General features: G+C 41.1%; 1 protein-coding gene across 1 annotated transcript in view; it reads right to left on the bottom strand.

The window, feature by feature from the left end:
• The window catches only part of TET1 (tet methylcytosine dioxygenase 1), a 122,455-nt gene that overhangs the window by 57,518 nt on the left and 40,516 nt on the right, over window positions 1-24,421 (bottom strand). The window contains exons 4-6 of the mRNA XM_045024799.1: window positions 13,911-16,458; window positions 9,435-9,525; window positions 8,713-8,806 (exon numbers count right to left, since the gene is read on the bottom strand). Of these exons, the coding sequence (XP_044880734.1) occupies window positions 8,713-8,806; window positions 9,435-9,525; window positions 13,911-16,458 (2,733 nt within the window). The remainder of the gene's footprint in view (window positions 1-8,712; window positions 8,807-9,434; window positions 9,526-13,910; window positions 16,459-24,421) is intronic.

The raw sequence follows: 24,421 nt of genomic DNA, 5'->3' as shown, positions 1-24,421 counted from the left end.
CATGGTGATCCAGAGAGATCCATGACTAACACAGCTACCCTCTGATACTTGTATCAAGAGGGTATTCCATGACACCAGGGACAAGAGGAGGAAGAACTTAGTACAGTGCACACAAACTTCCTAAAACTAAGCTGACAGGCTAAAATAAGCCCTTTTTTGTTATTTCCCATGAGACTGTATCCACAGACTGTCCTCAGAAAAGATTGCTGCTGTTTCATTAAAAGGTTAGTATGTGGGGAAAGTCAGGCTGTCCCTAGTAAAGATGGCCAACCATTGCCTATTGTTTTTGTTGGGAATGAAGCCAGCTGGCTACTAGGAAAGATGGCTGCCCTGTATGCTATATGTTTAGATAAGTTTACTGCGAAGACTGACTATGATGATGTCAGGAAAAACTCCACATATCAGAGTCTGCAATGCAAAACCTATAAGTGATGCTATTGGAGCTAACTTAGGGTATACACTAGAAACGCTACAGTGACACAGTTGCAGTGCTGTAGCAGAGATACTTACTACAGGGACAAAACGAGTTCCATCACTGTAGTAAACCCACCTCTCCAAGAGGCAGTAGCTAGATGAATGGAACAATTCTTCCGTTGACCTAATGGTGTCTACACTAGGGCTTAGGTCAGCTTCATTACATCGCACAGGGTGTAAAATTTTACACAGCTCTGAGCAATGTAGTTAAGCCAACCTAACTTTGCAGCGTATACCAGCCTTAAAATGCCTCCGCTCATAATTTAAGATTGATATTACTATGACCCCAAAGAGTATTTTACAACGATCTTACAAGCAAAATTCTGTTCTCACAATTGTTTTATAAAACAAAAATTACAAGAAAAAAGTTCACTTTCTTGTACCATTTCACAGTTGTCTGTAGCTTTATTTTGCTAACCCAATTTCACATTGTCACATAAGCAGCTAATAACATGGATTTAAACTCTATACTTAGCCAATAAATCTTAAGCGATCTAATTGTTTCAGGAATTCTAGGAGTGATACACTGACCAAGTTCTCTGTGACACAGAAAACAACAGGTTTAAAATCCTCTACAGTTCACTAATTCCGCTTATCTCCTACCTCCATGCAAAACCCCAGCGGCTTCTTCAAGACTTTTTAGTGTATATGGGCCCAAGCCAATGCACACTGAAATCAACAGAAGGGATTCATGGGAGGTGGATTATACAAAAAAGTTATACTCGCAAGATAGGTATCAGATACACATAGAGCCTGATGTTGCATCCACTGAAGTTAGTAACTACAATGGTTCAGGATCAGGCCCAGAGTGAACTGCTCATGATCAACCTATACAGAAAATTAATCAGCAAAATATTTCACATAAATTAAACTACAGTAAATCTTGATTTGCCATCAGACAAGGCTAAATTAACGGAGTAAATTATTTCCTATGAATGATTCACTCAGCTCTTGTCACAAACACTGATAAGATAATGGAACCAATTGTGTTCACTTCATACATCAATGGCCTGCAATAAAGAATGTGCAGTAATGTCATGTTGTTTCTACTATACAATTGGGCTAGCATTTCATACAAACAAGGACAAAACAATTCAGAATGACTAAGATCAGGAATACTGGCATTAAATGCTTTATCAATTCAGTATGAAGAAATGTAAGGGTACGTCTACACTTACCTGCCGGTTCGACGCGGAGAGTTCGACTTTTTGGAGTTCGAACTATCGCGTCTGATCTAGACGCGATAGTTCGAACTCCGGAAGCGCCGCGGTCGACTCCGGTACTCCACCTCGGCAGAAGGAGTTGGCGGAGTCGACGGGGGAGCCGCGGAGTTCGACCCCGCCGCGTGTGGACGGGTGAGTTGTTCGAATTAGGGTACTTCGAATTCAGCTACGCTATTCACGTAGCTGAATTTGCGTACCCTAATTCGAACCCCCTTCTTAGTGTAGACCAGGCCTAAGGTAATGACATTAAGTACAAAAAAGCAAGTAAAAGAGATGCATTCACCTTGGCAATATGGCAAAGAACAAGGAGATAGTAGCTGATCACATATTTATTACACATACAATTTTGAAATCTTAGGCAAAATTCTGACCTGGAGTATGTAATAAGCCAACACAATTTGATGATGAATAAACAGAAGTCACAAAAATGCAAGTCTGTGGAAGTTATTCTGTCAGCGTATAAGAATATAATGAGCCCAATGTTTACATTGTTACACGCAGTTTAGCTCATTTGATTATAAAAAAAGTATTACAGGTACTGCTGACAGCAGCCAAAGTGCTAATGGCATTCAAAGGGGGAAATTATGGTCCTACTGAAGTCAATAGGAAATGGAAACTCCTTATTCTTGTCCACTTAGAGTTAAATATGATCTATGAGTAAATTTTTAAATTTAGTTTTCTCTCATCACATTCACAACATTATTTGCTTCATGGTGAGTAACGGTACTTTGTGACTGTGATTGGTGAAGAATATTGAAAACATTTGATATAGACAAATTTTACAACAAAATTTCTGCTGCCATGCTCAAATCCCAAATATAGCCACTTTCCGTGAACATTTTGCATTGAGAATATAAATTGTAAATTCTGACACTAAGTATCTGAACTGAAAATAGTATATTTTATATGGGATGGAACTCTTCTTAATAACAGAGGGAAGAGGTTCCTAAAACTGCTTACCAGAACCTTTGCACAGTGCCAGTTAAACTAGCCAGACAAGGATCAGAACGCTCTCATACTAACTAGAGCCAAAAGGTGAACCTCACACTTAAGAGTTCACTACTGCACCACATTGTACTCACTGGTTTTACAGATTAGGAAATATGGAATTATACAATAAATAGGGCTGTCAATTAATCGCAGTTAACTCAGGTGTACAGGGCTCACTTTATATTATTATTTTTATTACAAATATTCGCACTGTAAAAAAGACAAACAAAAGAAATAGTATTTTTCAATTCACCTCATACAAGTACTACAATGCAATCTCTTTATCGTGAATGCAACTTATAAATGTAATTTTTTTTACATAACTGCACTCAAAAACAAAACAATGTAAAACTTTGAAGCCTACAAGTCCACTCAATTCTACTTCTTGTTCAGCCAATCGCTACGACAAACAAGTTTGTTTACATTTATGGGAGATAATGCTGCCCTCTTCTTATTCACAATGTTATCCGAAAGTGAGAACAGGCGTTCGCATTGCACTGTTGAAGTCAGTGTTGCAAGGTATTTACATGCCAGATGTGCAAAACATTCATATGCCCCTTCATGCTTTGACCACCATTACACTGTACACTTTGTTTTCCGTGTTGTAATTGAAATCAATATATTTGAAAATATAGAAAACATCCAAAATATTTAAATAAATAGTATTCTATTATTGTTTAACAGTGTAAGTAAATTTAAATTAAATTAATCATAACTTTTTTTTTAAATCGTTTGACAGCCCTAGTTGATAGGAAAGATCAGTTCCTGTGGGGTCGATTTCCCCTAAACTGTGAGATTTGGAAGCATGCGTTCCAGCCTATCAGGGAGACATCTGTAGTAATGATCCTCGTGGGCGCAGGCTGCAAGAATGGAACTCCCCCACACCCCTTTTGTGGAACCTTCCACCAGTTTAGAAAATCGAGGACCCTCCAAGGTACAGACGCCTGCCTGGATAGACTGTGGTTGTTCGAATGTAGACAGTTCTCAGACATTCCTGAAGACACCAGGAATGTAGTCTTGCTAAGGGTGTCACAAATGTACTGGCTGCCATATGGCCCAGAAATTTCAGGCAAGCCCTGTGTTGTTTGTGGGCTCTGTTGTATTGCTGAAATGAGGCTGGACATTGTGGCAAATCTGTCCTTTGGCAAGTATGTTATGGCAGTGGAAGAGTCCTGAGGGGCCCCAATGAAGTCTATTAGTTGAGTGGGTGTGAGGGCAGACTTTTCCTTGTTGATGCAAAGGCCTAGTGAGTGGAACAGAGAGAGGGCTGTGCTGGTTGCTATCTGTACTTCAAGAAATGAGCAATTTTTCAGGAGCCATTCATCCAGTAGGGAAAGATAATTATTCCCATCTGGCAAAGATGGGATGTGGTGGCCAAGAGAACTTTGGTAAAGACCCTTGGGGAGATGGAAATGCCAAAAAGTAGGACATGATACTGGTAGTGGTCCAATCACAAAACATAGGAAACATCTGTGCAAGGGGTGTATGGTGATATGAAAATAAGTGTCCTGAAGGTTGAGGTGATAAACCAATCTCCCAGATCCAGAGAGGGAATTATCACTGCTAGGGTTACCATCCTGAAGCACTGAGAGCAGACAAAGGTGTTCAAGATCCTGAGATCCAGAACTGGTCTCCCACCCATCCCCTCTCCCCAGATTTTCTTTGGGATGAGGAAGTATCAGGAATAGAACCCTTTTCTGACTAAATCTGGGGGAACATATTCAATCACTCACAGTGTTAGGAGGGATTGTATCTCCTGCCTCATGAGAACCTTGTAAGTAGGGTACCTGAAGAGAGACGGGGTAGGGAGGGGCATGGAGTAAGGACGGGAACTGGATGGAATAACCTGTAGAAATCACCTCAAAGCTCCACCTGTCTGAGGTGATGAGCCCCCAGGAAAATAGAAAATGAGAGAGATGGTCCCTATAAAGGTGCAAGGGGGAAAGGTGCAGCATAGGATCCAAACTAGGAGAGTGTTCATGACCCTCAACCAATGGGTCAAAGGGGTTGTTTTGAGGATGTCACTTTCTGGGAGTTCGCTGTAGAGCAGTGGTTCTCAAACTTTTGTAATGGTGACCCCTTTCACGGTGCAAGCCTCTCAATATGACCCCCCCTATATTTAACCCCAGTTTGAGAACCCCTACAGAGGTTGGTCCATTCTTAGTGAACCTGGGCTTCTTCCTAGAGAGTTCAGCTGTTCTCATGTGCTGGTAGTGGAATGTGCAAGACCATTGAGACATCTGTAATCTACTGTATTTTCCCTTTGCCGAAGGTGGCCCAGAGAGCATAGTGTGACCTGAGAATCTTTAAGAGAATGAAGTGACATGTGGCATCACTCAGGGTCCCTCAAAGGGAAGATCCTTGAGGGTAAGTAGGCTTCAGGAGGTGAGCTGGTCCTAGTTGAGCGTGTCTCTTGGAACCCCTCAACAATGATGATTCATGCTCTCCCATAATTCAAAGGTCCTAATGGAGTAGGACCCTGGATGGTACTGGGGACTCTGGATAGAGAACCTCAGGAGTCAGTATGTCAGGTGGCTCTGGAGGCAGTACTGAAGTGTGATCAGTATGCCTTCAATGTCTGGCTACAGAAGACAATACTGATGACAATTTCAGCTTGGCTCTGGAGTCCTTGTGTTTCAAAGGCACTGAGTTCGGTGCGGATGCCAGTGGCACTCTAAGCTGTTTACCCGATTGCTTCTGGGTATGCAGCATAGTCTTCTTAGCTGGTGCTGTGCCCTTGGTACTGGAGGGGAGGGACCTTCAGCTGTACCCATGTGAGGACACTAGGTCTCCTGAGACCCAGATTGATAGGGTGACTTTCCCATTTGCTTATCCCATTCTGGAAAAAGGGGTCTTTTCTTCTTTGACGGTTCAGACGGTGTTGAAGGACCCCCAGGGTCTTTGGTTAACCTTGCCGCAGAGATGGTTGCCAGGGCTTTCTGAGCAACTGGATCCAAAGTACACGGGGTGAATCAGACCCCCCACCATGAGTCTCACAGAGTGCTTTACCAACAGGAGTTTTAGTCTGTCCTCCCTCCATTTCTTAGATCTGCTTTAAAACCTGAGCAGGAACTTACATTTGGAAATGATGTGAGTCTGACCCTAGGCCAGTGGCTCTCAACCTTTCCAAACTACTGTACTCCTTTCAAGAGTCTGATTTGTCTTCAGTACCCCCAAATTTCACCTCAATTAAAAACTACTTGCTTTCAAAATCAGACATAAAAAACAGACATGTCACAGCACACTATTACTGAAAAATTGCTTACTTTTCCATTTTTCCCATATAACTATAAAATAAATCGACTGGAATATAAATATTGTACTTACATTTCAGTATATAGTATATAGAGCAGTATAAACATGTCACTGTCTGTATGAAAGTATAGTTTGTACTGAGTTTGCTAGTGCTTTTTATGTAGGCTGCTATAAAATTAGGCAAATATCTAATGAGTTAATGTAACCCCTAGAAGACCTACGTGTACCCCAGGTATGCGTACCCCTGGTTGAGAACCACTGACCTAGGCAGTAGAAGCAACTTGAATGTCCATTGCTGTGGGGGGGAAAAGACCTATGGCTGATCTGGCAGGGTTTGAAGCCCAGGGTGTTGGGCATAATCCATATACAAGGCTGCAGATCAAGGCCCAGACTGGGCAAAAGAAAAAGGGAAGGGAATGCCCACCCCCCTCCTCAAAGCATAAACTGTGCTAAATAACAAAGAAAGAAACAAAGAAAAATAAAGAAAATACCAAAGAAAAGAGAGGAAGAGAAGTGAGAGAGATAGCAAGCTGCATAGTTAGGTAACGTACACTGCGACACTCTGGCTCAAGCCACAGGCAGTAGAGAAGTAACTGGAGGGACAGTGGGTCTGCCCACTCCCTATATACCAGAGGTGGACAAAGTACGGCCCGCAGGCCACCCTCCTGTCCGGCCTCTGAGCTCCTGCCCCCTTAGGCTAGCCCTCGGCCCCTCCCCTGCTGTTCCCCCTCCCCCGGAGCCTCAGCTCGCTCCGCCGCCAGCGCAATGCTCTGGGCGGCGGGGCTGCGAGCTCCTGGGGCAGCACAGCTGCAGAGCTGGGGCCTGACCCGGTGCTCTTTGCTGCACGGTGGCGTGGCTGGCTCCAGGTGCTCTAAGCAGAGCAGCTGTAATACTCTCAGCCACTGGTGCTCCAGGCTGTGCTGTAAGGGCTCCGCGGGGGTTGGATAGAGGGCAGGAGAGTTTGGGGTGGTGGTCAGGGGGCGGGAGTGTGAATGGGGGCAGAGGTTCCCAGGGGGCAGTCAGGAAGGGGGGGAGGGGTTGAATGAAGTAGCGGGAGGCAGTCAGGGGCAGGGGTTCCGGTGGCGGTCAGGGGACAGGGAGAAGGAGTGGTTGGAGGGGGCAAGGGTCCCGGGGGGACAGTCAGGAAGGAGAGGGGGGGTTGGATAGGGCAGCGGGGGGCAGTCAGGGGCAGGGTTCCCCGAAGGGCACTCAGGAAGGAGCAGGTGAGGGGGTTGGATGGAGCGGCAGGAGGGCAGTCGGGGCAGAGGTCCCCGGGGGGCAGTCAGGAAGGAGCGGGGTGGGGGTTGGATGGAGCGGCAGTGGGCAGTCAGGGGCATGGGTTCCAGGAGCGGTCAGGAATGAGAGGAGGAGTTGGATGGGGTGGCGGGGGGCAGTTGGGGCGGGAGTTCTGGGGGCGGTCAGGGGACAGGGAACAGGGGGTTGGATGGGGCAGGAGTCCCAGAGGGGCCTCAGGGGACGAGAAACAGGAGGGGTCAGATAGGGGGTGGTGCTGGGCCACACCTGGCTCTTTGGGGAGGCACAGCCTCCGCTAACCGGCCCTCCATACAATCTTGGAAATCCAATGCGGCCCTCAGGCCAAAAAGTTTGCATGCCCCGCTATATACCCTCGTATCGGAGCACAAGGGTGTTTAGGGTGCAGGGGCAGACCCACGGACACTGCTGATGAATGCACTTCCTGATGTGAAGTACCCACAGGGACACTATTCGAAGAAGATTATTTATTTTCCTCCATGAAAAGAACTTTATAATCTTTTTTTGGGTCCTCAATTCACTTAAAACTTATGAATTTTAAAACATCACATGCACATGTAATGAGGAACACTTGCTGTGCTAAGTCTAAAAAAATTATTTGGTAATTCCAAAAGTATAGGTAATATGTGCTTAACATACAATATTGCTCATGCACATGTATATAAATCTCTACGTTTTTGTTGTACAGTCACAGTATTATTATATATACTTTATCTTCACCATTTCAGCTATGAAATTACTTTCTAAATCTACTCTGATTACATAATCCTGAATGTCACAATGAAAATATTTCTAAAACCACTTCCATTAAGATTTCCAAAATCTAGCTGCAAGACTTCTGCCTACATCAACCGTTCCAGCAAGAATAAAGACAACCAGTTCTTTCCTAGCTCTTTCCTGAAACTTGTCTCTGTTACCACATTTCCTGGCTCCCATAAAACAATAAGTGATACAAGTCATAGGGTAAAAACTAAATGCTATAGTATCTACATTTCCGAGATCCGAGTTCACTTCCTCAAAGATAGTAGTGAGTGCTATGGTATCTCAAAGCTGCACTTCTTTATCCACTTCCACCACACTTTGTTTGTTATCTTCAGGCACTCACAGAACTGAAAGGTGGTTTTAAAATGTCATTGCACAGCTTTCCATCTCTCCTGAGCAACCATGCCTTCCTTTATCTCTTTTACTCACAGTAACGTTGTTCACTAGGGACTCTACCTTCCAAAAACTGTCATGATCCTCCTTTTCTTGATTTGGTCACTTCTCCTTTGAGCACCTTTCTATCTTTCTGTAGTGTAAACTACAGTACGACATAATGAACCAGAGCTTAAAAATATAAAACAATACCATGAGCGTACGTTTTCCTCAGCTGTAACAGGCAGGAGATATCTATGAAGAACTACATATTCAACCAAGAATCAGGTGCCATTTATGCTGCAAAACTATAATGTCAAAATGTAAACACACAAAACAGAATTCCACTAACAGAAAAACTTACCCATTTGGCAATCGGACACCCCTGAGAGCTTTTTCCTTCCTTGCCTGTATAAACCACTACCTCTATTCTTACAGCACTTCCTTTTGCTCCATACCTGCATAAAATGAAAAGTTTATGAATATAAACTAGACTCCCTTTTAAACACCTGTTAGTAGTTTAAACTGGGAACTGAAAAGAAACAAAATATTTGTCTATTTTAAGGTGTGAAAAAGCGCTTTTTACATTAAAAATAAATCTGCAAATACCATTTTAAAATCCTCCTTTCTTCCCCCAAAAAACTACTGCAGCTCGTGTTGTGTCATTTTGGAAAAAGAAATTGTCTCTTTGATTTCTGTATGTAGAGAACTTGTTCTATAACTTAATTTATTCTTTCATTATTTTGACTCCTCTCTATATTTCTGCATATATATATTTGCCTGTCTGCCTACAGGGCTCTTGAGAACCAAATCTTGACTTCCTTGGGAGCTGAAAGAACCCAGCACTTGGCAAGATTGGAAATTGTTTTTGCTCTAAAAAGATGACAACATTTGGTGTTGATGCAATAGTTCAGTCCATGTACATCAGAAAGAGAAGATGTGGTACAAATAACTATTGGGAGGGAAAAGAGGCGAAGGCAGGCAAAGGCCAAACATAACGTCAGCTGTACCATATTATTTTCTTCTTTTATGTTTATACAATAATAAATTATTTTTATCACTATGCAGCGAACTGATTTTTCTCACCTGTTTTCCATTATTTCCCTGACAGCAGCAACACTTGGTCCTGTCCCAAGGTGTGTATAATATGGGCCTTCATCTTTCTCTATAATTTGCTCTGCAAGAAAGGATCAGAAAAATAAATTTGGCATCTACAAAATTTATTTACAACATTTAATAATAACTACACAAGTTTGTTACATAATTAAATGTTACATAATGGAATTAAATGCATAAAATCTTAAAGCCTTTTATCATGATTAATACATAGTATATTAATAGGCCTCTTCTTAAAGCAGCAATAAAATGCAACCTTTGTGAAATTTGCTGTCTTCCATAACCTGATAATGGACTTTTTCCTTGACATTCTAAATAAATCAACTAATAACAACAACAATATTTTGTACTTCTAGAGCACTTTCTATGAGAGATTTAAAATATTTATGAATTAAACTTCACAATACCCCTGTGAAGTAGGGAAATTTTCTTTCTTCAGTTTAGACATAGGGGAATTGGAGCATAGAGAAGTCAAACCCAGTGTCACACAGGAACCGGCAGCAGAACTGGGAACACGACACAAATCTCCTCACTCTCTATTTGGTGCTTTATGCACAAGACCAGAATTTTAGGACCAGAATAAGAAATCAGCCCCAATGAGCATGTTTTGTTGTTTGATCTGATTTAGTTCACACAAGCTGGGAAGTGAATCTACCCTGCACTAACCTGCTACAGACTAACTGTATGGATGCTGCTGATGCACATTAACAGTTTGTTAATGCACTTTGATCTAGTTCATTTTCAAAGAGGACTAATCAATGAAGCTTTAATGTGCATCAGCAGAGTCCACAAGAATGGTTAGTCTGCAGCAGACCACTGCAGGGTACATTCACACCCCAGCTTCCAACGAACTAAGGATATGTCTACGCTAGGCAGCTTTTAGCAACACAGCTGTACCGCCACAGCTGTGCCACTAAAAAGCCACACAGTGTAGCCTCTGTTTGTTGGCAGGAGAGCACTCCTGCCAACAAAGTGCTGTTTTGTCTTTTCAGGGAGGTGTTTTTTAACACCTCTGAATGACAGAAGTTTTGTCTTTCACTTGCCAGTGTAGACAAAGCCTAACTGTTCCTGTAGACATTCCCTTAATCTTTGTCACCTGAGTTCTTTGAAAGTCAGAAAACATGAGAGAACTACATATCATTGGTGCCACGAGTTAAGCAGTGTCAGTAAAACTCTCAACACTATATTTGTTCTGAAGGTTTCTAGCCAGAACTTTATTAAACTTTTTTAATGCCACACCTCAGAACAAATCAACCGAAACAGTTACCTGGTACAGCTGGTCAAAAACATTCCAACAAAACATCTTTCCATCAAAATTTGTCAATTTGTCAAAATTGAAATGTTTGGCAGAGACAGTTTGATTTTGACAATGTTCCAATGGAAATCTGCTTTATTTTCTCCCAGTTCACCTGCTTGGCTCCTGGTCAGCCTGCCAGGTGGACTACCACAGGCTATATCTACACAACAGACCTTACAGCGGCACAGCTGTACTGCTGCAGCTGTACCACTGTAAGGTCTCCCATGCAGCCACTCTATGCGGATGGGACAGAGTTCTCCTGCCAGCATAATTAAACCACCCCCAGCGAGCAGCGCTAGCTATGTCAGCAGGAGAGCATCTTCTGCTGACACAGCACTGTCCACACCGACGCTTTTGTCACTGAAACTTATGTCAGTCAGGGGTGTGGTTTTTTCACAGCCCTGACTGACAAAAGTGCTAGTGTACACAAAGTCCCAGAGAGCAGGGAACTCCTGGCTCCAGGGCAGCCCTACCAAGGAGATACCCAGAGCCACAGGCTCAGTCCCTTTTGTAGTGAATTTCAAAATGTTGGGGGGGGAGGGTGTTCTGAATTAAAACTAAACCCATTTTCAAAATACTGAAATCTTCCATGAAGTGGAGTTACCTTTCTCCCCCCAGCTTTATTCTTTGGCCAACCTGAGTCCTGAAGGTGTCCTTTCACTATAGGCTTTAAAGGCCTATGGGGTCCCATACTGACCTGTGGACTGCAGTCCCTTCCCACCACAATCTCTACCCACAGCATTCCCCCATGTAGGGTATGTCTACATAGCAGTGTGAGCAACACTCTTGCATCCACACACCAATTGTGCTAACCTTGGGCTCAGACCCAGGGTCCCAGGGCCTTGCAGGGCTGGAGGGTCTGAGCCTGTGCTAAGCTGGGACCTACAGTCCAAGCCCTATTGCTTTCCTGTGTGCACATGCCTCTGGTTTAACTTGGGTCCTGGAAGTCCTCCGGATGTATCCCAGAGTTCCCAGCGGCAGAGGAGCAGTGCTGCAGGCAGCCAGTGTAGCGGCTGGAAGTGCCATTACTGCCTAGCCAAGTGTGCTTCCTCTTCCTGCTCTGGATCCTCCTCTCTGCTGCGCAGAGCTTGCCCAAAGCAGGGAGCAAAGCTGACAGGTGGTAAGCGGCTCTCAGCTGCCAGGATTTTGGGGTCATCCCTGCCCCAGCCGTGCTGTGCCAGGACCTCTCCTGCTCCCTCTCCCTGCAGGGCCGTTACTTGGTCCTGCTCTTTCTGTTCCTTGCTCCCAGGAAGCCCCCACCCTCCCTAGGGTTGCGTGTGCAGAGGTGCCTGGGTAGCATGCACTGTGAGGGCAGTGAGTGGGAGGCAGCTCCAAAACTTCCTCCGAGTCTCCTGGGGATCTCTTATCCTGCATCGTGGGGTATGCATGTGGGGGGGCAGGGATAAGTTATCCCCCAGGGGAGGGGTGCTGGAGCACACTGCACCCCAAGCCCTGGAGATGTTCTTCACTGTTTTGCAGCTGGCAGCAGACAGGCTGGGGTTTGTGTCTGTTTTTCCTCTGAAACCTACATTTTATGTAAAATTTCAAAACAAACAGACAAAAATAAATAAAACACATACCAAACCAAAACACTTTCATTGAACATTCTATTTTAAAAATTAAGAATTACAAAGTTTCATTTTAATAGTTTGACAAGCCTAGAGACTGATGTCCTAATTATCCTCAGAACATGGTCCGGCCAATGTGACAGCCTACAGGGTGGAGAGTCCAATTCTCAGATTAGACGGTAGTTCAATATAAAGCCTTCTCAAACTGCAGTCACTGGTTCTACTGAGACTGCCACCAAGTGAGTTAATTATGCAGTTTATGTATTTGTGGGCTCCTTATGGGCGCCTGAGTCCCATCAACAGCACCGCCAGTTAAGAAACAGGGTGGGCAGTAGAGTTTTCTTACATTGCACCACATTCCTAGAGCTAGAGTGTCAACATTGCTGTGTAGATATACCCTTAAACCGTCAGCTTCACCCTGTGAGGATGCCCAGTGTCTATGTAAGGCATCAAGGTCCCACACCATGGGTATAAACTGTTATGCCATTAGCCTCATCTCCCACACCCTAGCTAAGGGATTGTATACACTACTGAAAAGATTGATGGGCAGTGATCGATCCAGCGGGCGTTGATTTATCGTGTCTAGTATAGACACGATACATCGACTGCCTATCACTCTAGCATCGACTCCGGTACTCCACCTCAACGAGAAATGCAAGGGGAATTGATGGGCGAGCGTCTCCCGTCGACACACCGCAGTGAAGACACCATGGTAAGTAGATCCAGGTACGTCGACTTCAGCTACATTATTCACATAGCTGAAGTTGTGTAACTTAGATTGATCCCCCCTGTAATGTAGACAAGCCCTGAGACTCTGGGATAACAGACATCCATAATCCTTCTGCAAGGACTCCCACCACAGTTGTGACAAACCAGTCATAAGGACCACCAATTAAGGCATCACGACCACCCATATCTGTGCCCTATCTCAAATTCTAGGTATGAATGTTCTCCCCTGCCTTGTCAGCCCTGTGCAGTATTTAGAAGAAGGCAAAAAATTCCATGTGGCTTGGCCAATCTGTCATGTGGAAATTCCTTCCTAACCTTGAAAATAATGATTGATGAACTGGAGCCCACTCCCATGCACCAAGCCAGTGGTCACAAAGTCAAAGGTGGGAAGATGGCCCTTAGCTGGAGGGATGAATGAATGTCTCTCCCTCCCCACACAGGCCAATCACTGATCTGGTGACTTAAAACTTACCATCTGCAAGGCAGAGAAAGCCCATAAAACCACCTCACTGAAGTTACCCACATAAGATGGGGTTAGGGTGACCAGATGTCCCGATTTTATAGGGACAGTCCTGATATTTGGGGCTTTTTCTTATATAGGCGCCTATTACCCCCCACCCCCGTCCCGATTTTTCACACTTGCTATCTGGTCACCCTAGATGGGGTGGGGGAAAAGCACCTTCCTCCCTCCCCTTGATGTCTAATTGGCAAGGTCACAGCAAACAATGACCCTCATGGAGACAGAGGTCTGCACATAAAAATATTAAAAGGGTGCTTTCTTCTATTAAGAGGAGTGATGTGGATATATATTATTTGAAAGGTTCATGCAATAATTACCTAATAGGCACTTACCAACACAGTCACAGATTGGAAATTCAGACTGTCCTTTTTTGGTAGGTGTATCGATCAGATTTTTTGTAGGAGTGTCTAGGAACTTCATAGGAGATTCAAGAAAACTGCTGAGGGTATTCTTTGCCGGAGAACATCCCAAGTCACCTATACTCTGGGGGTTTTCAGTACCCAAGCTTGTTGATGTCAGAACTGTAATTTCACCTGCACAATCTATATTCCTGAGAGTTTCTATTGTGTGTGGTAAATGGGTCTCACAACAGGTAACTGGGAGTGTTTGCAACTTCTGATCCAATTGTTGCTCTGCAACATTCTGCTGAAAATTTGCTTGGTCTTCATCAGATATCTCATGAGCTCTCTGGTTAGACTGATTAAGTGTTTGAGGCAAGGGATATGTCTGAATGACATTCATTGTTTGCTGTACCTGAGAATTATTATATTTTTCTGTAAACATCTGTACATTTTCACTTGGTCTGTTTGAACACGATTCTGTTTTAAGTTGTGAAGCAACCATAGGATTATTGGAGAGCAGGCCATTGTATTGTGAAGAGGTAACAACAATGTCACTTTTCAGTGGATCAATACCTAGTGTGTCACTGGACCCTACAGTTTTAATGTGCTCAGTTACTACTTCACAGCCAAACAGCCTGTCTTTTGTTTTCTCCCATGGTACCTCAGGTAGATGTCTATGGATTTTTATCTGAGTTTGTGGAAGAAATAATCTAGTTTTTTGTTGTGATGATAAATTACTTTGATTCAGTTCCTTCTGTACTTTGGTTCTGGGAGATTTTTTTTTTGATGCAGCTATTTTCAAATCCCGTGGCATGGTACGACCAAGTGGTTTTGATGATATCCAAATGTCCTGCAATTCATTATGCTGGTATGCCAACTGCTCTTGCTGTTTTTGATTATTTTCTTGATAGTCCGGTACTTGAGGCTTCTTTTTGTGTCTTTGTTTCCATGGTACAGTTTTTCCTTTTTTATGTGTTGGCTGTTTTTGCTTTACTAACAATGAGCTATAATTGTGCCTTATAAACACAGATTGTTTTTTCTTCATTAGGCACTGGTCCTGGTTATGTTTTGGCTGAATCTCCTGTGATATTAGACTGAGAAGTGATGTCTTTACATCATTCTTCTGCTCTGGACTTGTCTGATTTGATTCAATTATTGCTGCAAGTTGAGTTAACTGTGTAGCTACATCTTCTTCATCCTGGCTGTGAATTCCTCCTTCCTTCATTGCAAAATTACTTTTCAAGTTCAGATCATTATAAGCTTTGTTTTTCTCAAACTGGCTCAATTTGCTACTTGTTTGATGGACATTACATGAATTGTTGAAACATGTAGCAATGGTAACTTTATCATACAGACAGTTTTTCTTGGTAGTATGACCTGAACATGACTTTGCATTAGGTATTGAAACAGATAAAGATTTGGTATCTCTTGGGGATACATGTGATCTATATGATCCACCGGTAGTATTAACAGATTTATCATGGGGTTCAGAAACAGTACTTTGACCATTGTACAACACTGCCTTATTAAGGAGCTGCTTCTGTGAACGAGCATAGCGACTCAAGAGATGTTGTTCATTCTGTAAGTAAGTCTCTTTGATTTCTTTTAATGTAGAAGAAGTCAAAGAGCAGGAAATGTCCCTTTTGTAATTATGGAGTAAATGGGACGTTGTTTGTTCTGCATGTTCAATAGTTTTTGTTTTATCTGGTGCAGATGCTTCTAATGGGGCTTCTGATAATTTTGTTAATGCTTCAATAGCTACAACCTGCTCTACAGTTAAATTTCTGTTTTTAATCAGGGACAAAAAAGTTGGCTGAAGTGAGGAGTTTTCAAGTTGTGTCTCTTTGTTTGTTATTTTAACAGCATCTTTTTCAACATGGACTTCCTTTTCAGGCACAGGTGTATAACATGATCTTTCCTGTGTATTCACAATAGAATTAGTTTGCAAAACTGAATTGTCAGATCCTTGAAAGGTCTTGCAGGTACAGTTTGACTTCTGCCTCAGGAAAACATTTCCTTGTTTTTCTGGATGAGCACAGCAAACACCAGTTGTCAAAGTGCTTACAACATTATTCAGATTAGCAGTATTTGTTTGATGTGAAGGGGAGTTGTTTTCTCTGCAGTTGTTTGTCAAATCTGCCCTTTCTTCTACAATTACTTTTGTCTGTGATACATCTGATTCTGATGGTGGATAATGTATGTTTTTAATGCCATTTCTACTGGTTTGTACAAACAACTTTTTTGGCTCAACTAACTCACTGGGAGAGACTGCTCTTTCTTCTTCAGAATTTTTCAGGTGTTCATTATTTGTCACAGTTCCATGGATATCTCCATTGACACAGATGCTAAATGATGGTTTTTCATTATCTGTCCACTTCTCTGCTTCTAAGCCTGTCATGCTTTCTTTTTCATTAGACTGTACATTTTCAAAGGATACTGTTTGATTTGTTTTCACCCTGTATTTTTCACCATGACCGCATATACTGCATTCCATGAGTTCTGGTCTGAGGCCATTTACTGGTTTGTTTTCTAAATCTGCCTAAAAAACAATACAAAAAATAGTTGTATCAGCTGTTTAAACTGTAAGGTAAGAAGCAGTGACCCTACACTAATTAAACCCTTTCATGGTTGATGTAAGGAATGCCATGATTGAGCATTAGCAAACAGAGCAGCTGCAGAACAAGCCAGTAGCACAAGCAATCCATAAAAGAAGATCTGAAGACTAAGGACTTGATTCTCACTTATACTAAGGACCCCTTACACCACTCTAGCAATAAGTGCAAATGTAATGGGCTTTAGTGTAACAAGAGTCAGGCCCTCAGGCCTCAATCCTGAAATGAACTTTGTACAAGCAGACATCTTATACCTCTCTGGAGCTCACTGAAGGATTAAAGTCTAAGGCAGGAGTAGTCACTAGGCGGACTACTGGTCAAATCGGACTTTGAACAGACCCCGAAATCTTTTTATTTACATAATAAAATAATAATAATTAATAATATTATTTTCTCTGGAGTCTGAACCTTGACTATACCTTGCCCAAGAAATTTTGACCTTGACAAAAAATAATTGATTAATCCTGTTCTAAGAGCTTGTCTACATGAAAAAGTTTTACCAGTTATATCTATATAATTATACCAATATATTTAAGCCAGTATAGTTATACTTGTGTAACTCCCCATGTGGACACTCTTATTTTAGTATAAGAGTAACTTTTGGGGGGTTAGCTTAAACCTCTTCTAAAGCAACATAAGCTAACCCCCCAAAAATCACTCTTATTCCTGATTAAGTGTCCACATGGAGAGTTAAACTGGTATAACTATATTTGTTTAAATTCACACCTTAAATTATACTTTAGACCTTTCCCATGTAGACACACTCTAAGAGAGATTTAAGCAGTAAATAATACTTGTATGGTGATTTTAGATTAACTATATTTTACCCAATTAAATGCTTCATTAAGTATCAGTACCTCTTGCACAATGCACCATCAAGGCTGTTGTATATACACCATAGTGACTCTAGGAAGAGTATTAGGAGGGTACCCCTTCACTGCACCAGTTTAATCAAAGTCTTCCAAATTTTAGACTTTGATTTAAAATAAAAAGTTTCTAGTCCTAATCACTGTCAATAAAACCTTCCAAATGTGACACAAACATGTCACAATACACAACTGTCTTCCTGAAACTTCAGAGAGCTTGAAACAATGGACAGATTCTACCCCAAGCTCACAGTGTTGCAAGTGACAGCAGGATTTGGATGGAAAGCTCTAAGAGAGGTCTGAACTCGCAGCATTCAGCTAAATACTGCTTCAACTTTGAGGTCTACCTGAGGACAACATAAAAAGTCTATATTAATAACATTTTCAAAGCAGGGGAGATGGGTGGGGATCTGAGCATATGCAAATCCCTGAAGGCTTGTGATAAAACTCTACACACCACTTAAGTTCTCCTTAAGCCTTAGCACAGAGTTTAGGCAAGACTTAAATGTATAAAGCCTTGTGAAGGCCCTCTGCACAGGAGTGAAATTTTACCATATTTAATGGAACAGAACACCGTGAAGTTTCTTTTGTGTGACAAATTGATGGGGATCTCCTGATGACAAGTGGAAAATTGGTACATATACATGGCTCAAGTGAATGTTTGCATTGTATCTCAGCAGAGCACTTTCTGACCACTGAACATTCTCTAATGTAACTGAGCAAATGTTTTTATTTTTCCATTTTAACTTCAATATTCTAATAATTTTTAAGTGAAATATGTTCTTCATCTTCACTGGGACTACACATATATTACAAGAACCATGTCAGGTGACTAGACGGAGTTGGAACATTTCATACTGGGAAGAACGCTAATAATGTGCATCACACAAGCTATTACTTTATGAACGAAGGATCTATGTCATTTAAGAAAACATTAAAGCAGGCCATCTGGGTGAAGAAAAATTGATGTTTTGGTTTCTTTTTTAATTAAGAAATTGATTATTAATTTTAATTGGATTTTTTATTGAAATGAAATACATTTTTATTTTTAAAAATAAACCCATTTAAAATTAAACTTGAAATTATGACAACCTATGTTAAGGCCTAAACTTTCTACAATCCATTAAAATCATTTAACTTTTTTTTTTTTAAAAACCTACATCAATATGCTCTCCTCAAATTTTAATAAGTTAAAGAGTGTTGCATTTTTAATTATATAGAGACTCAGGAGAAAAACATTTTTAACTTTGGGGTCAACTCACATTATAAATATGTCATAATTTCATGTACTGCATTAAGTATGTATCCGTATTATTTTCAGTCTTTACAATATTCAGAAACACTTCCTGTTTCTGTGCAGAAAAGCTTTTGCATTAATTATTTTTGGTGTGAGTTTAGCAAACAGGTGCAGAGACAATATTTTCTTCATTTTATTCAAAGTGGAGAAACCATCTGGGAATTGAAAAAGCAGGAAAGCTTGTTCTTGTTTTCCGATCTATAAATAAAAAACCGGTGGCAGAGAATCAGATCTACTAATTTTAAAAATGTAAAGGACACGGGACCAGATTTTCAAAGATATTTAGGCATCTAAAGAAGCAATCCCTAGCCAGATTCTGAAAACACCTAAGTAGGTAAAGCACCTAACTAGCTCCCATTGATCTCAATAGCTGTTGGACACCTAACCTGCTTTGGCACTTCAGAAAATCCCACTAGGCACCTGTCAGCATCTAAATACTTTTGAAAGTCTGGCCAATTTGTGACCAGAAACAAACTGTCAATTCACTACCTACAATTAATACTTTATCTGCTTAATAAATCAGTTAGTTTTAAATGCAAAACATGTTTTTAATACACTTTTTTTCTTACATATCGATCATATTTAAAGTAGTTTTATTTAAATCATATAAACTATTTTAAAATGCTGTTTTTGTGCGTGTTTATTGAATTCTACTGTCCATCCAAATGCAGAGTGACACAAATCCTGAATAAAAAATGATCGTCCAGTAAGAAAGATAGGGGTCATTCTCTATTTCATAACATAAAAAAAGTAAAATTTAAGACTCTTGAATAATTATATTAAGCAATATGATTTCTTAACTACATGTGCATATAGTATATCTCCTGGTTAGCAAAAAGAAGCACCAAATTTAGTTTAAAGCCTATATTTAACTACAGATCAACATATTTTAATGGTTATATCAAGCAGTAAGAATGAACCTTTCTTTAGGAAAATAACTAAAAAAGTACAAATGCAAAAGAGGATTAATATCCATTATTTAAATCAAGGTTTCCTTTCAGTCATTTAAATCATTTTGATTTATATCAAACCACCCCAGCAGGCAATGCTTCCAGAAATCCACCATTCAAAACTAAATTTACAGCTCAGACACCAGATGGAGCTTGGTGTTCACTTTAAAACAGTTTTCTCTTTGATAAACAAAATAAGATAAGAAAGCGGGGACCCTAAAGTACACATAGATAACACCATCGATTTTATCAGAGGCATCACAAGACCTGTTGGGTCATGGTTGTGAAAACAGATTATTCAGCAACTATGTAGTAAACCAAAATCTAGGGAAACCAGGTTATGAAAATATGAGACCTTATTTAACAAACTTTCATTAAACTGAGATATTTACCTATGTTCTAATAAGCTGCATCTCTCTGAACCATCTGAACCAGAAGCTGCATTTAAACTAAGTCTTTTTTTAATTTAATTTCATTTTATAAGAAGGTGAACTGAAAGGTGAAACTGTACTTTCTGTTCAACAGAAAGGTTGTCATAGGTATGAAGACCCTTGTTATGGAAGGCAAAAAAGGCACTATAAACTATATTATGCCAGTTGATACAGAATATCTAACAAGAGAATAATGTCTACTCAATAATTAAACTGAAAAAGATGGTTCATAATTGATCAAGGGCCTGTGTGAAGCAGAGCAAATCAGGCTCAGAGAAAGTGGTAGCCCTTACACTGAGGCAATTACCTTAGTCCATGTAAGCGGGCATGCTGAATAGGAGGCCTGGGGTGAAACCGTGGTCCCCCTGAAGTCAACAGAAAAACTACCCCTACTCTTTAATGCCTTATCCCATGCCAGAGCCATTGTCTCTCTATAACAGGAGACAAAGGGATTCTGAAGTATATCCCTCAGTTGCTGGTCATTTTGAGCACATCCCTCAGATCAGTTCCAAAGTTGCCCATGTTCTACACAAAATTGGTGTCCTCTCACTTTTGCCTTTAGAAACAAAGAATTATGAAACTGAGGTAAAAGGAAGAGTTCTTTATGTTAAAGGAATGAATCCCCACAATTATTTAAGATTCCAGCATGAATAAATTTATATTCCTTGCATTTTGGGTCATTGTCACTCACTTGCATTTTGGGCTTTGCCAGACTGAGAGGCATATTCTGAAGAATCAGAGTTGCATAGAAAAAAGAACAGGACAATGTACCAATTTGCTTTTATTCACAGAGATTGGTTTACCTACCAGCTGGCACCTTCAACACACAAGGTCCATTGACATAGAACACTGAGGTTGGAAGGAACCTCAGGAGATCATCTAGTCCAACCCCCTGCTCAAAGCAGGACCAATCCTCAGACAGATTTTTACCCCAGTTCCTTAAATGGCCCCCTTAAGGATTGAACTCACACCCCTGGGTTTAGCAGGCCAATGTGCAAACCACTGAGCTATCCCTCCCCCAAAATAGATAGAGATATACCTTTCTCATAGAACTGGAAGGGACCCCGAAGGGTCATTGAGTCCAGCCCCCTGCCTTCACAGCATGTGAACTACATGATTCTTCAGAGCAGACCTTTAATTCTTTTGTTGCAATACACTCAATCATTTTGTTCTTTAATAAAATAATTTTAGCAAACCTAGTATTATTGCTGGGCTTGAAAATCGTCTGGAGAGTCACATAGGCCCCAATCCTGCAAGTGACTAAGGTGTGCGCAGGTGCACTGCTGTGCCTGTGCAAAGCCCCAGTCACCTCAGTAATAAAGGGCTTTATTCTAAAAATCAAACTATTTCCTGTACTCCATAATTTCCACTAACATTTTTGGAAGTTATCCATATGCACTGAGCAGAAAAAAGATTGTGATGAATCATGTCATTGGCATGGTTTGGTCTACATATCATTTTTCCATATAAGAACTGGAATTATCATGACATTTGATAATTTTTATTGGAACATATTCTGTACCATTTGACCACTAGATTTCTTTTTCTCTTTTACTTGTGCAAAGATATTAACACAGAGTCGCAAAATACAACAGATTTGTGTTCTTGTGATCAGAATTTCTAGTGGCTATTCTTGTTTAATAACTAAGGTTGTTTTTTCTTTGCTTGCTATATGAACATAAAACTGCCATACTGGGTCAGAACAATAGTCCATCTAGCGCAGTATCCTATTTGCCGACAGTGGCCAATGCCAGATATTTCAAAGGGAATGAACAGAACAGGGCATTATCAAGTGACTCATCCACCCCGTCGTCCAGAGGCTTAGGGATACCCAGAGTATGGAGTTGCATCTGAGACCATATTACTAATAGCTATTGATGGACCTATCCTCCATGAACTTATCTAGTTCTTTTTTTAATCCAGTTATAGTTTTGGTCTTCACACCATCCCCTAGAAACGAGTTCCACAGGTTGCTATGTCCCACTATAAAAAGAAATATTCACAGAGGACTTAGCAGAGCAGGTTTCACTTAATTATTTTCTCGGGTCTAGGTCTGGCAGACCAAGTACAGTCCAAGAAAAGCCTCTGCTATAACTGAACAACCTGAAGGTAATATATCTTGAGAGCTATGTTGTAAAACTTGAAAGCTGTACAGCCATGGAGCAAAACTTGCAGGTAATGGTGCCTCCAAAAGCCAGGATTTCAAGCACAAGACTCATCTGATTAAAAAAATTAACAAAACTGTGAGTACTTTCAATGAGGGACTAAAGAATGAAATGGAGTCCATAAAAGCTGTTTCACCTCCCCCTCATTAAGGTGAATACTGCTCTGTCTGGAAAACGTGAAGTGGTAAGAAATCATATTCAATCTAAAACTATACAGTGTGGGGTATAAAGGAGAAAACTGGGGGGAGCTGAATCTGTTGTGAGAATTGCTTGAATATTTAACTTGTTTCAGATATTAAATCTAATCCACTCCTTCAGAGGCATCTGCTAATGCTCCTTGCATGGATGAAAAGCCAATCGGAAACAAAATTTCTGATAAGGGTCAGAATTTAATGGTGACTTTTTCTTAAAACAAGAGTGACAGTGTCCTGAACATACCAAGACAGCTTGGACAGAGACTATACCTTTTTCTTGACACTAAACAAGCTATATAACAAAAATAATGAGGGCCTAACACCCTGAAGGAAGAATTCTCTCATACCGGTGCAGAGATTAGTTCATAGTTACATAATGTTAAATATTGTTTTTCAGCTAATAAGCTCATTTTAGTACAGAAATATGCAGGAGAAAATGCCTGTGCATCTTCCCATTAGTACAACTCCTCACTTATTCTGCTTACATATTGTGACAAAGAATGGACCAACATTCACCACAGGAGTCCAGAGCCATCTCTAAACTCTATGCAGAACCAAACGCTCTTGGTTGACATGTAGTAAAAGATGATGGTCCTTGGTATCCTGGTTTCAACCCTTTTGTTCCCTACATACAGTAGCATGAGGTACTGTGATAAGCAGATGTAGCCCAGAACAATTACTTCTATGACCTGGAATATGAGATAACACAGAGACCCAGATCCCAGCAAGAGTGGTTAATGGGATCAGCCACTCCAGAGGAATTATATAACAAGAAATGACAAGATCCTTCCCCTTCACTGGGTGCATGGGGTTCTGCCCAGGTGTTGCACAACGGAGCCGCAATGCAGGCACCAGTCCGATATTCATAGGAATGCTACAAACTCTTAGCCCCCGTGAATGACTGCAATGACTTGAGAGTGCAACTGTTCCCTTGCACGTTGTGTCCATACACAGGGAACTGATGTGTGTGTGGGAGCTGAACAGTTGTACACAAGACTTATCTTCATCCAGTATTCTAGCTGTACCTACTGCCACACTATTTGAGAACACACGGTTTTCCTTGCAAGTCCATTCGGATTGGCACAGAGCTGGTGGTATCTGAGGGATAACTCTCTACGCTGACAGTGTGCTGCACATTGCTGCCAATGATGGAGGCTTGTACAGGATTTACTGGCAGACTGCCATTAAATATAGAACAACAGTTGATTCATGGGCCCACCTACTGGCTGATGCTCTGTGTCTCAACATGGACTTCGCTGGCAGTTTTAAGTAACTATATTGCACTATGGCAGTGAATCAAACTTTTATATCTTGTAGTAAACTGCATACTTGCTGCTGTGTACACTGGTTTATCTATGCACTTCTTTGCTAATATATTGAATTGGGTCCTATGACAATACATTAAAAAAATCCAGATGCAAAATGTTCTGCTCCTCAAGACGAGGATAGGTTATACTGGCACAGCATCAAAAGAATAAGCTGGTGACGCCCCTTCCAACTTTAGACAATATTAAAATAAAAGAGTATTTCTAAAAATTACTGAGGTTCTATATCCCCTTACCCTAATCATTTGGGAATATTTCTGAATATCACTCAGAGGAGGAGTTGTGGAAGTGTTTTAGCAGAGGCGAAGGTCAGTTTGTGAGCATGGGAGAGACTTGTCCTGGAAATGGAGGGGGCCTTTGGAAGCAGAAGATGATCAGATTGGTGATACATAGGTGAGATGAGCTGCTGAAGGGGTTGGGATGATGGTGTTTTTCACTTAGGGGACAAAAGGGGATGCCCTCACTCATGACCTTCCCTTCCTACAGGATTTCAGAAGTATCCACCATTGCTTATTCAAATATATAAAAGAAGGTACATTCAACCAAAGTAAATAAATAGATCAACTGTCCTCCTCCAATCACTTCTCTTTACACTTTTGTTCTACTTAAAAAAAAAAAAAAAAAAAAGATAAGAGCTCAGAGCTCCTCTTCCACCTGCTCAC

Source organism: Mauremys mutica, chromosome 7 (genome assembly GCF_020497125.1).
Source record: "Mauremys mutica isolate MM-2020 ecotype Southern chromosome 7, ASM2049712v1, whole genome shotgun sequence".
In the NCBI taxonomy this organism is placed as follows: Eukaryota; Metazoa; Chordata; order Testudines; family Geoemydidae; genus Mauremys; species Mauremys mutica.
Note: the sequence above shows the minus strand (reverse complement) of the source record. Positions and strands in the feature narration are given on the sequence as shown.